The 13,386-nt window shown below is 45.4% G+C and overlaps 2 protein-coding genes across 2 annotated transcripts; one reads left to right on the forward strand and one right to left on the reverse strand.

The window, feature by feature from the left end:
• Positions 1–1,169: 1,169 nt before the first annotated feature.
• BJ212DRAFT_1288216 (uncharacterized protein) lies at positions 1,170–1,586 on the reverse strand (the record flags this gene model as incomplete). The annotated part of the gene is made up of 1 exon (XM_041332027.1): positions 1,170–1,586. One exon carries the CDS (start codon positions 1,584–1,586, stop codon positions 1,170–1,172), a length of 417 nt encoding a protein of 138 aa, XP_041185712.1.
• An 11,377-nt stretch (positions 1,587–12,963) lies between these two features.
• BJ212DRAFT_1218417 (uncharacterized protein) lies at positions 12,964–13,137 on the forward strand (the record flags this gene model as incomplete). Its single annotated transcript, XM_041329335.1, has 1 exon — positions 12,964–13,137. A coding segment is annotated over one exon (174 nt), but the record flags the coding sequence as incomplete, so codon positions are not given.
• Positions 13,138–13,386: the final 249 nt, after the last annotated feature.

A 13,386-nucleotide genomic window follows, 5' to 3' on the forward strand; every position in this document is an offset into this window, starting at 1 on the left:
GGTGTCATGTATGTTTAACTTTTCTCTTAGATCTCTCAGGGCATCAATCACGCTTTTGTTGTCTGGGCATGCAGGGGCTCTATCTAGTGGGTCCTCTGTTAGGTTGAAGTCTCCTAGCATGAGGTCTATCTGTTGAGTGTTTCTTCTGGTTTCTGAGTCTTTGATCATTGTCCAGAAGTTACTGTGTTTGGTTGGATTGTTTGGGGTGTAGATATTGAGTATGTTGAGTTCTTTGTTGTTGTGCCATTCTGTTTTCAGGATTAGTGCTCTCCCTGGTATGATTTCTCTGAACTCGATGTTGTTGGCATTTGTTAATTCTTTGTTTAGAATGAACACTACTCCAGCTGATGTTCCAGGGCATTCATTGTCTCTGGAGTTGATTACTTTTAGTCTGCATGAGTATAGTGTGTTTATTTGGTTCTCATGATCTTGGGTTAGGTGTGTTTCTTGTAGGCATAATATGCCAATTTTCTTTTCTCTCATTACTTGTTTTATAACTGACCATTTTGGAATTGTGTTATTGTCTAGTTGTGTGGATGTTCTACCTTTCATGTTTAGGGATGCGATATGGAGGTTTGATCTAGTTTTCTTTTTGATTTTTGGTCGATTTTCATTGATATTATTGGGTTGTGTAGAATTTTGTGGTGCCAGGTTGGGTGCCATAGGAGTGTTTCCACCTCTGAACTCTTGTGTAGCATCCTTGAGGGTGGGCCCAGTGGCTTGAAGTCCATCCTCTCTGCTTCTCAGGGGAGGGGGGGGAAACCAGGACCAGGAATGCTACTGTGTGGGGGGAGTGTTTGTGGTGTTTTGTGAGGGGGTGGTCAAGTTGTCAGCATCTTCCGAAACAACCATTGGGAAGAGAGGGTTGTCATATCCCAGGCAACCATGGTGGACATATTCTCATGCTTTCAGAGGTGGGTGTCCCATCACCTTACTCATCCAGTGGTGGCTTCAGCTTCTCAGCATGGCAAGTCTTTGACCTAAATAGGTCTCTGCTGTTGGCAATTGCCATTGAGGCTACCAAAGCTTTCATGTCCTGTGAGGCAGTCAGCATATTTGGGTTTTGGGTTGGGGGGGAGGGGGGGTCCAGAATGCACCTTGGCATACTGTATGAATCAAGTTGACAATCTGATGTTACCCTTTTCAGAGCATTTTTGATCTTGTAACTTTCACAATAGTTCAACAGAGACTACACGAGAATGCTTCTTGAAGAGATTTGAAAGGTACATGAAAATCTTTTGTGCTGTATCCAAGCCCTTGACTTGGATGAACAAAGAGTCAGGGATTGTGCTGGCAATTTGCTGCTTCGTTATTGCCTCCCCCATGCGCCACTCCTTCAGTGCGGTCTTGTATGCAGTGAGTTCTCTGACCTCATCCATCGTACTTGGTGACCATGATGCTCCTCTTCCTGATAATGTCAAGGTATCTACTGGTTTCTTGTTGGTCCCATCTAGGTGACCAAGGAACCCACAAGCATCTACTGACCATTGCATTCTATCTTTGTAGGTCATCCAATTTTCTCCATCTGCAGCAAGCTTTGGGACACATAGAAAATCTTCTCCGAGTTTACTGTTAGAGCTGGACATGGCAGGCTATATTTTTCATATACTTGGTTATGTTTTTAGTTGACAAGCACAGGGCTCATAACCTACAGTGAGTATATGAGCTCAGTGATCTTGGTAGAAGTCACTGATATTGATATATATACCTGCAGCTCATATACTCGCTGCAGTAGCTGTTAGATAAGTATGTACTATATGAATAGAAGGTACTGACCTCAGTGATCTTGGTAGAAGTCACTGAGGGAGCAAGCTTTGCTATGCACGAGTGAAAATAATAGGTAGCTTATGTAACATACTAAATGGTTATAGCAAGGTTGGTAGGGTAGATGAGGGAGCTTAGGTAGATTTTGAGTTCAGTCCATGTTTTTGTGTCATTGGTGGGGCTTGTTGTGAAAATATTGAAGTGTGGGACTGAGAGGCCTCCTGGTATCTTGAAGTCAAGGGTCTCGATGTGGCATGACACAATGAAGTCTCAGGTAGCTTTGTAGATTAGCTCATCATCAGGTAAGCCGCACTTTGAGAAAAGGCTTTCAATGTGGCTGTGGATCTCATTTTGCAACCAAGTTTCCATGACAGCTTGAAGGATGGTGGCTGCATCTAGGGTCATGAAGCCAGATAGACCGAAAAGAAGTTCTGGGTGGTTTGCACAGTTAAAGGAGAGAGCTTCAAAGGTTAGGTCTGTTGTGGACCATATGCATTGCTTCAGAATGAGTTCCCTTGTCTCATTGGAGACTCTGTGAACCAGGAATCTGTTTGGGAGGTTCTTTGCTCCTTTCCCTCCTTGGGGTTGCAGGGGGGAGATGCAGATGGAAGGAGTGTCATGGTGAATGGATTCTGCAATGATGGTGATGTTTGCACGAATATGTTCCATGATTATGGCAGCTCTCTCAGCTACGTCTTTCCCAGGGTGGTCAAATACCCTGACCATGAATTTCAGGTGTTCAACCTGAAACCAGGCAAGCAGGACTCTGTTATTGAGGTGGTCAAAAATTTGCACAGAGTGTGATATGTGCACTGTCAGAAAACCTCCAGCTGGGGCTGGGGTAAATTGGGGAAGGGTGGTAACATGGTTCACACTATTTTGACTTAGCACAGATCTATTCATGTCTGCTAATGCTAGATGTGCCAGGATGGATTGTTCCTTGGGAGTTGGGACATGGTCTGTGGTGGGGCTAATAGGGTCATTTATTGTTTGGTCTGATGCAGGGTTGCTAGGGGCGTGTATGGAGTTTGCGAGACTGCTGGATGGGGGTTCATCTTTGCTCAGGTTGGATGTCTTAACACTGAATTCCCAGAATATCAGGAGGTCAGGGTTGAGTGGGTGTACACAGTTTGTATGGCCTGAGGGGGTTGGTGTGTCAGGAGCAGGGTGTGGGGGGGGGGGGGGATCAGGTATGTATGGTATTAGGTCCATAGCATGTTCCAGATCATCTTCCAGCAGGATGTCAGGGGGGAAGTATTTTGGCCTAGACCAGGATGGTTGAGATGGTGGGTGGGGGGTGGAGGGGTATGGGTGAGTGGCCTGGGAGATGGCCTTGAGGGAGGTGGGTTCTTTCTCTTTCATCTTTGGTTGGATGGGGAGATAAGTTGGTGGGGGGGGTAGGGTCTTTATACCTTTTCTTGGTACAGTTATCTTCGTTTGTTTTGGTCTCCTGAGTAGGTTGGTGAGGGCATTGTGGCTGGTTTCATTTTGGTTTTTGTTGGCTGTGGTCTATCTGTGCTTGCTGATGATTGTGAGTTTCATATGGGGTGTGTTAGCAGTGATATGAGTTAGTAGGGGGGGGGGGGGTGGTGTTCAGTTTTTACGTATATATCTATGCTGTGGTCTTTATGGTGGTGTTTTGATGTTTATCTGGTTTCTTAGTCATTCCTTAATTGAGTCTAGTCCATTTATTGTTGGCCTGTGCATATGGGTGTTTTCATTGTGTTTCCTTCATGTCATTGCTTTCATTCATTGTGGTTCTGTCAGTGATGTTTTTGGGAGTTCAGGGTTTTGTCGTTGTATCTGCAGTTTATACAGGTTATAGTGTGATTTGGTATATGGCCAGATTGTGCTGTGAGCTACAACAGCTCAACCTTGCCCACATTTTTAAGCATGGGAAATTTCATTCATGGTAGTGGTATGAAAACAAGGCCCCCTTGTTTACTTTTCACGCATTTGTCACACCTTTTCTGTGTTCAAAAAGGTTGCTTCCACTGCAGTATAGGTAACTTGATGGGCCAGCCAGTTACTAGTCAACCTACTAGGACTATCAATTGAATCCAATCCACATTCTTTGACCATCCATCACTCACAGAGGCTGCTAATTGGATGCAGTATGGGGTATAGTCGCATTGTTGGTGCCACACTCAGTATCTGTTTTACTGATCTTGCCATGTAGGCTGGAGGACTTGCCAGATGACTTAACACCCTTTATCACTCAAATAACTCAGGACCACATTAGCAGAGGTGGATTTGGCGATGTATGGAAATGTAATTACACTGCAAATGGTACTTCAGCTGTCGTCAGTCCACATGCTACACTTGTTTACCATGTACTGACTTATGCCAACCAATTGATCAACACATAAGGTTGTGGTCAAGGCCTTCAGATATCCAGAGCAATGTCATGATTCAGAGAGAATATTCAGGGTAAGAAATATGAGGTTCCCATATACTGGGACATGATACTTATGCTATTTGGATCATTCAGAAAATTAGCCAAGAAATTGGCATTTTGATGATTCTACAACATAACAATATTGTACCATTGTTGGGTACAGTGACAGGATTTGGACAGAGGTCAGAGTTGTGCAGCTTAGTAACTCCATGGATTCCCAATGACATGTTGAATGCCTACCTGGCATCTAATCATGGTGATCTAACAGTACTGGACCATTCACATATGGTGAGTAGAATTCTCATCACATACTTTCATTTCTCAAGACTCACCTGAAGTTGGAAGTTAGAGGATGTCAGTGCTGGACTGCAGTACCATCAGTTTCATATATTTTCTTAAGATGCATCAGCAAAACCCTAAGTTAAGGTCCCCCCTTTTACAGTGCTGTATGGTGCTGTGTGGCACTGTGTGGTGCTGTATGGTACTATGTAGCACTGTTGTCAGTGTATATCATGCATGGGGATATAACAGGGGTGAGCTTGGAGCTCCTGAGGCATTCTTGAGAACTGATGAACCTGTAGGCAAATATATTGATTGATGAGGGAGGTCAGGTGAAGCTAATCAATTTTGGTCTTTCCACCATTGTCCAGCCGCTTCTCAGCCAGTTGCACTTGGGTGCAACGTCTATACACCCAGGTCAAATCTGCTATGCAGCACCAGAACTTGTCCTATCAGAAGAAGTCTGTGACATACCTTTGGAAAAACCCAATATCTACTCTTTTGGTTGTGTGACACTTCAAGTGAGCTGGTTCTTTGATCCCAAATATCCTCCTGAGGCCTCATTGAACAAGATTCTCTCAGGTCGGCACCCTTGGTTTGAGACCAAATCCAACAACCATATCATCGTTATGATATCCCAAGGTTGCAGCCCACAGCACCCTAACAGCCATCCTACAATAATGGACTCGGATTGGGACATTGTTCAAAAGTGCTTGCAATTCAGACCCGAACTTCAACCTTCAGCAGATGAAGTACTCAATTTTGTCATGTGTAGACCTTCCTCATTGGGTCAGCCTGCATAGTTTGTGAAACCTTGTTGACCATCACTTACATGAGCTTTAAGATTTTCCTAGCCTGTTTGACAATCCTCCCGATAATGCACAGAGTGGCCTCCCTGGAGCTCCCCCTCACCATGATCCTGACAACTCTCACATAACAAAGAATCTTGTAAAGTCTGGTAAGTATTCTTGTTCTTGTGGTCACTCCAACTGGCCTATAAAGATCCAATTTTATCACACTCCCAGTCCGATAAATGGGTTTCCTTCCCACCTGGGTCTTGAAGGTGATGCCTAAGAAATGGTGGAAGATCCAATCTGAAATAAAAGTATTGTGCTTGATGCATCTAGATGTAGATGCCAATGATAATGAGTGAGTGGGCATAGTCTCTTACAGGGCTCCAGTGAGGCTGACTCATGACAAAATTCTCAACCTAGATGCCAGCTGGTTGACCTTACCACAAAGATTGTCAAGGAATTTACTCATGCTACTGCACAGGGCAGCTTTGGTGACATATGGAAATGCAGATTCTCAGGAAGAGATGACAATGTGGAGGTTGGTATAATTTTCATGGTAAATTCTGACATCTGATGATAAGTTTCAAGGTGGCCATTAAGTGTGTGAGGATCAAAATTCACAACAACCAGTTCAAGGATATCATCAACAAGGTAGGCCTATATAATGTATAACACCTACTATAATGATATGAAAATATTTGCAGAGATTGATGGACGACTTCTGCAGGTGGAAACCACTGCACCATGATAACATTCTTACCCTGTGCAGGATTGCCTATGGGTTTGGTCCAGTGGCAGCTATCATAACTCCTTGGATGTCCAATGGATCCTTAAGCACATATCTTGATAGAAACTATGACAATCTTTCTCAGGCCCACAAATTCAGCTTGGCAAGTCTTCCCCAATGATATAACTGCACCACAACTCATGAGTGTCATAACAGCTTGCTGATGTAGCTGCTGGTCTTCAATATTGTGTACCATGTTATTTTTACATTGCATTAAGATAAGCTGATATATGGGGCATAGTCCACTTGAATGAAGTGGCTCATGCAGATCTCTCAGGTGTAAGCAACGGTGTGGTATGCAGATTTGTGACACTTCTCACATCCTCTTAGAGCAATGTACTCATCAATAGCAACAGAAGAGCTCTTGTAACTGACTATGGGCTCTTGATTACATGTTCCAACCTAAACGGGACCTCGTATACCAGGCCAAACCCATGATGGGATGCGCCTGAGCTTTTCAAAGTTCCAGATAATGGTGATGTGTTTAGCTCACCAAAACTAGAAAGTGATATTTATTCTTTTGGATGCATCACATACCTGGTGTGTCAAAAGTGTATATTTACAGCACTCTTGTTCTCATTTCTGTCAGGTTTTATCAGGCCAGCAGCAATACTGTAATATTCACAGTGATCATCAGGTAGTTATGGCCATCCTTAGGGGTGTCAAGCCTAAACATCCAGATATCCCTGCCATTGAAGACTCCCACTGGAACTTCATCAAGCAATGTTGGGTAGAACTATTGCAGTGACCTCCCATTGCTGATGTCTGAGATTTGATGTATCACTATAGAGATACTATGTGTTAACTCATGTTTTGTAACAGACAAGTTTGACAATCAATTTTCAGCATTCCATGCACAATTCATCGATTTACACTGCAAGGCTTGCAATCACCAACCCCTACCTGGTTGTGTTAGTCATATGTCCAGAACTATGGCAGTACAGGTGTTTAATCCATCTCTTGTGAATGAATGACTCCACATAGCAACCCACAAAGTAGCACTCAAATGCCTATCCCCGACTCCCACAATTAGTGGGAGGAGGGTTTTGTCAATTGTTGGTGTTCAGGCACCTGTTAAAAAAATGTCACCGTATGAATATATTGCCATTGCCATCATTCGGGTCTAGCCTTATGTTGTTCCAGTCTGTCACTCAAATGCTTGTGACTGTCTCAGATCCCTTATAATATATCATTATTTTCCTGATGTGACCAGTTAAACAGATCCAGCTCCATAGAGTCCCTCTATAATATATAGTCAACCACACACACCTTAAACTTAACATCATAAGAACTGAGCATGCCTATGTACACCTCTGTTTGGTGTCGCTCCAACAAGAAACAAAAGCAGCTAAGTGAATTTTCCAGATTCTGGCCTATTGATATGAAGATAGCTGTAACTCAAACGCTCACTCAACGCCAGCGGACTTACCATATTAGGTAGTTCCACGCGCGATACTTTCGCTACACTCATTTATCACCTTGTCCCCAGCCTCTTATACTCGGCTGGGGGTAAGTCATATCTTAATACACATACTACACACCTTACTGATGTACTATAGAACTCACTTGAGCTCGTTCTCTTTAGGTATATTTATATCTATCTTTGGGTTGTGATGGATAGGGTGTGGGCGTGACTATAGCGCACTGATTGACGGATTTGAGATCCGACTGTAGCTGAGTGATTATTTCCCGTTCTGAACTTCTGGAATGCTTTTTCTGACTCGGCTTCTGGTAGCCTGTCACATCAGTATGAATTGGACCTCACTAGACCTTGCTCGGTTGCTTCGAACAATTTCTGAACCGTCAAAGTCCGGTCACGGCAGTCACAATGAAAGACCCCCAGCTTAATGGTACAGCCATCACCGAGCGGCATATAATCCGTGCTGATTCTGCAAGATAACGGTCAATCTGGTATTCTCTGAACCGGAAATTAATAGAAAAGAGAGCTTCAGGCAGCAGTCGTCGACAGTCATGACCTCCTCCTGTCCCTATACACCTACAACACTCCGGACAACCGTGAAACCCCGTCCATGGGTGTCATTCAAGCCTTATGAAGGGCACGTCGAAGTCTCGCCCTTGCCCTTCAACCCTAGGTCCGATGACTTACTTTGTGCATACAAGATCAGCACGCATATCATACCTGCAGCCAATCCCAGAGTCACCCCAGATATTCCTTTTCCAGAACCACTTCCTCGCTCTTCGAAAAGAAGATCCGAGAGGGATATCAAGAATTTAGGAGTTGAACTCATGGAACAACAGGCCCGGCTATGTGAGGACGGCTACTCCGGGGTCACAGACGAAAGGTTACTGTGGAATTGCGTCAACCGATATGTAAAAAAGGACAAGGAGGCCAAAATCAGAACGAAGGGGATCACCTTGTTCCTTGTGCACGGAGCGGGTTTTCCGAAGGAAGTAAGTCTCGTGATGCCTTTTCATGCATGCTGAGAATCTAATCGTGTGTTAGATATGTGAAACCAATTTATGCTATCTCCTAGCTGCCTGTGGCGTCATAGATGAAATCTGGTCATGGGAGTCCGTGCAACATGGGGATTCTGCTCTGCTAAACAGACAGAATCTCAGTGGTAGCTGTAAGAGATCGTTTCTTAGACCTTCCGCTTGGAATTAATTGACAACAGTTGATTGGACTGGCAATGCGAGAGACATTGCAAACTTTCTCATCAACTATATGCCAGAAGAGGTAGAAACATCATCTCTCCCTATCCAACTTCATCGAGTTCCTGCATCCATTGGTGAATCACGCCAAAAGAGTGGCTTCTCCTCCCGGACCTTGGTCGTGACAGGACACTCGTTTGGAGGTTGCTCGGTGTATGTCATTCGCAGTTCAGAAACCTGTCGAATCTCACGATATTGCACAGGACGTTAGCCGCGTTGCATTTCCCTGCCTTGTTCTCCTCGATGATACTCGTCGATGCGATAATTGATACTTTCCAAGAATCTGTGTGGGAGCTCACACAGAATGTGGTTGGGGCTACTTTGATAAGGCGCGATCAATGGCCATCACGGTGATTAAAATTTAACAATACTCTTGCATCAGAGTACTACTGACTATGATTACAGGGAGGACGCCCTGCGTTCCTTTAAATCTTCACCTGCGTTCTCTGCTTGGCATCCTGACGTCCTTCGGCTCTATGTTGATTTTGGACTGTACGAGGATGAAAGCGGATGTGTCAGATTGAAAATGCCTCCAATTCACGAGGCTCTTATCGCTGCGAACCCACGAGCTAGGTGTGAAACCTGGGAATTGATGGAAAAGCTTGACGAAAAGATTGAGCTACTGTGGATCCTTCCCGGAAAAGAAAGCCTGGATGTGTAAGTCAGGGTGGCGGAATGAAGTTCACTAACTGATAGGCGTTACCCGACAGGACGATGCTAGTGGAACTGAGGAAGCAGCGTGCTTGGCGCAGACCTGCAAATTCATCCAACATCATCTTTAAGTCATCTAGCCATCTCGTCGGTATCTCGCCTTCAATTATTTCTATGACTGACATAATCGTACCTTAGATTCCTCAGGAGTCTCCAGAAGAGCTTGGTATGTTGACATAAAAACTAATTGATTCCCATCTAACTGTTCATACAGCAGGAGTTATGGCCGACTTCCTGAACAGGAAATACGATATTTCCTCAGGGAGATCAAAGCTCTAGAATTGCGTACATAAACGAGTGTTGTGCGACACTACACCCGAAAACTTGAGCAACCAGTCCGACGTGTATATCAATGGGTCGAGTATCTATTTGTTTATGTCCTGGATAGTATTACATGGCATGGGTATTTCCCAGACATCGAAAGTACACGGGGAGAAAAACAAATTACTAGCTAATCATGAGGAACTGTCACCTATAAATATCCATCATATCTTTATTCAATGCTATAGTGACCCAGAGCTTTAAAGTCGAGCTCGCTCCGAAACCAAAGTCGACTGCGCTAGCACCTCAGCCTGAGGGGAGCTATAGACAGGCAACGTCTTGCTAAATTTCTCCCAGCACTCATCCGATATGATGGGTGACGAAACGTATGGCTCAACCTCCATAGCAGCGAGCAACTCGTCCAGGCGAGGCAAAGCCGCCAACAAAGCAGTATCCTCCATACGCATAATGGCCTGTCGCGTAAGTATGCTACGCTCTACATACCATGCAGCATCTGTCTTGATCGCGTTGATGAGATACAGATCGACGAGAGACTGGGATATCCCTTGGTCGACAGCGGCGTCATAGGCCATGCGATGTCCCATGGATTCGACCATCAGCTGACAGCGCGGCTGCACATATTGCATGAACCCTTGTGTGAAGTCGAATGAGGAGGAAACCGTCTCGGTTGCCTCATCGAATAACGAGATTTCGTGCAACGCAAGGGGGCTGTCTGGGTGTGTCGAGAGAGGTAACGTGTACATTTGCCCCAAGGTATCTTCCACAAGTCCTATAATTCATCTGTAAGTATTTAGCTTGTGCAGACATCGATGCACTGCACTGACGCATAGAAAGCCCTGATATCTTTAGTCAGTGTCATATCACCGGAGAAGGCTAAAAGTCGCCTACCTAAAATGTCACCTTCAGCGATGCTAACTCCCCTAATCTCGCTCTGCGAAACAGGTTAATTCTTGATCTAACATGACTGACCAAGAGAAGGCGTTCGTACATATAAATTGGACAGCCTATTATATTCGAAGAGGCCTTGAGCTCCCATTCTTTCAGACAGGGCATAATTTGCAAGTTGTGCGTGTTGAACCATGACCGCTTTACAGCAAGCCGCGACGCCATGTCGCACACGGACATCGAGATTCTTGTCCATGAACTGTTCGATAGCCCATTTATAAAGCGCTCTTAGAACGAACGCCTGAGCAATGGCATGTAGTAGAGGGAGCTGTTGCGTCCGGTATGAAAGTATGGGTACAAGATTTCCATGCACGTTGGTGACATGACGACGCTGAAAGTAACGCCCAGCAATGTACGATGACATCTGAAGATCAGGTATTGCCATTGAGCCAATGGCTAGCGACCCGACCATAACACGCCATATAGAGGACATAAAGTCATGATGGATTCTGTTGGACTTGTCGAGGTCCCCGAGAAGGGCTGAAGGTGGTAAGCGAACATGATGGAAGCTTGTAAGTGCATGGTTGACGGGAGCTGAGCCTCCTCTGGGTGGTAGTAACCTGGTTATAGAGCAATAAGTTTGAAATAGATGAAATAAATTTAAAGAGGCACTCGCTTTGAAGTCACCCCGTTGCACATATGATATCCGTCGTTTATATTGACAAGAAACGGTCGAGGTCCACGGCATTCGCCGTTCACGTACAGTTGTGCGAAAACAATGGCGACACATGGAAGACCTTTCACTGGAACAGTTGGCGGCATGAACCTGGGCTACCATGATTAACAGCTCTCAAGGATATACTGGTATCGTACTTGGCATCCGAGGGCAACGGCGTATGAAGATCGAATTGACCCGTTGGGAGAAGTGTCGCTGATGTCTTCATTCGAAAGATGTCTAGGCCTCTCCCCAGCTCGGTAAGGCAGAATTGACCACTGCAACGAGATCGTGTAGCGCTTCTGCAAGATGAATGTACGGTTTGCTCACATAACATCCCATCGAAGAATGTCCTCTACGAGGGAAACCAGATCAGGTCTAGTAGTTGCAGCATATTGTGCAAGCGTTCCTGCGACCAAATTGTACTGAATGATCAGTAGCGTGAACGCAGCCCCGTCTAGGACCACAATTGGATCAATGTGCATGTCCCAAAATTTTTGCGTCAAATCCAAAGTGTCATGAAGAGTAATGCCTGCAATACGAGATCAAGATGTGTCCCATGAACAAAAATGCTTCATATGCACCGTGCGCTAAGCCAATAGCCCTGGCTCTCTCGTACGAGAGGACCACTCGGGCGTCGCGGCTGAGGAGCTCGGAGCGTTTCTCGAATAGATTTGACTGACAAAGCTGCGACGTGGATGTCATGATGGAGTGAGTGAGAGAGTAAAGTATGTTACTTTAGTTCTCCGACTCTCGTTTGCTATATACTAGATAGCCACTTCCCGCGTACCTTTACAAAGATGCATGCGGACATATCTGGAGGATGCCACAGATATGATTGGCAGCCCGCTGAACGCTACACAGGTGCCGAGTCTAAGAGGACCGACGCCGTGGACTCCATGCTGTTGGAGCTCATCACCTATCTGGTCAGTTGTCGAAGTCCGAAATCTGGGCGCAAGCCCATTACCTGCACTCACTTTTGAAGGGCCTTTGGCGAAGTTTAGACGGTCGAACCTCCTGATATAAGGAAGCAATTAGAACTTACTGTGATATCAGCAACTGTGTCGAATATCGGGACAGCCACTCAGCTTCGTCTCATTTTGTCTCCTTTCCTCTCTCGCAAATTATCGCTAGAACGAACACGTCATAGTCTATTTAGGTTTGTGCTGGCACTGGTGGGACCAAAGCGTCAGCTTGGGGCGGGAAGTGGAACCGATAGCGCGAGTCAGTCTAGGCCCCGTGAAGCTCTCGAGAAAATTGTGACATCATGCCATCACTCTCGGAGCGATCATCGATTTCCCTCATGATCACACCCAAGTCTGGCAGATGGATCAAAAGAACATTGATCTGCCTCTGAGATTAGGGGTTGGCTGTCAGTGCGAGCGAGGCCAGTAGATTTCGGCTTTTCGGCATTGAAAAACCTGCTCTTCGTGTGAAGAATTGGCAGAGCGTAAGTCACAGCCAAAACGTGACGCGTGACACCTGGACGTGGTTTCAAATTTTCAACCTTCTTGATGGTATTTCAAAGAATTGTATACACACGAAGAAAATAGCGGCGAATTAGTAGTTTCCACTTCACCCGGCCAGCTATCCTTGGTGTGTCTTCCTTCGCTACAATCGCGCATAGAAGCTAGAACGATCTTAAATGACTTGGCCGCTAATCGACTTGCGTACCACACCGCACGGGGGACGTTCTCTCTTTGCTTTCCAGCCCATTGCCCAGGGGACCAAGATCTTTGCACGTGAAGTTCCTTTTGCGCATGTGATTTACAAAGATTATCGCAGGGAGGTCTGTGCTCAGTGTTTCGCTTATGCAGCAAGTACTTCCCGAAGTATCGGCGATTCACGGACTTGGAGTATCAGAAGCTGCAGGGCAACTGCAGAGACTGTTTGGTTCTGTACAGATGAATGCAAGGTCACATGGGAAAGTGGGGCGATAGGTCCCTTGATTGCAGATGTCAATGCTCTTCTTGGTAAAGCAAAGATAGCTACTCGGAGGAATTCAGCCAGGGACGGCTACGATCCGATATTGCCAAATGGTCCCACTGCACAAATCACGCGAGACTACATTGACAAAGCATGACGGATGTCGAGGATT

The sequence above is a fragment of the Suillus subaureus genome (genome assembly GCF_016647635.1).
Source record: "Suillus subaureus strain MN1 chromosome Unknown BJ212scaffold_148, whole genome shotgun sequence".
In the NCBI taxonomy this organism is placed as follows: domain Eukaryota; kingdom Fungi; phylum Basidiomycota; class Agaricomycetes; order Boletales; family Suillaceae; genus Suillus; species Suillus subaureus.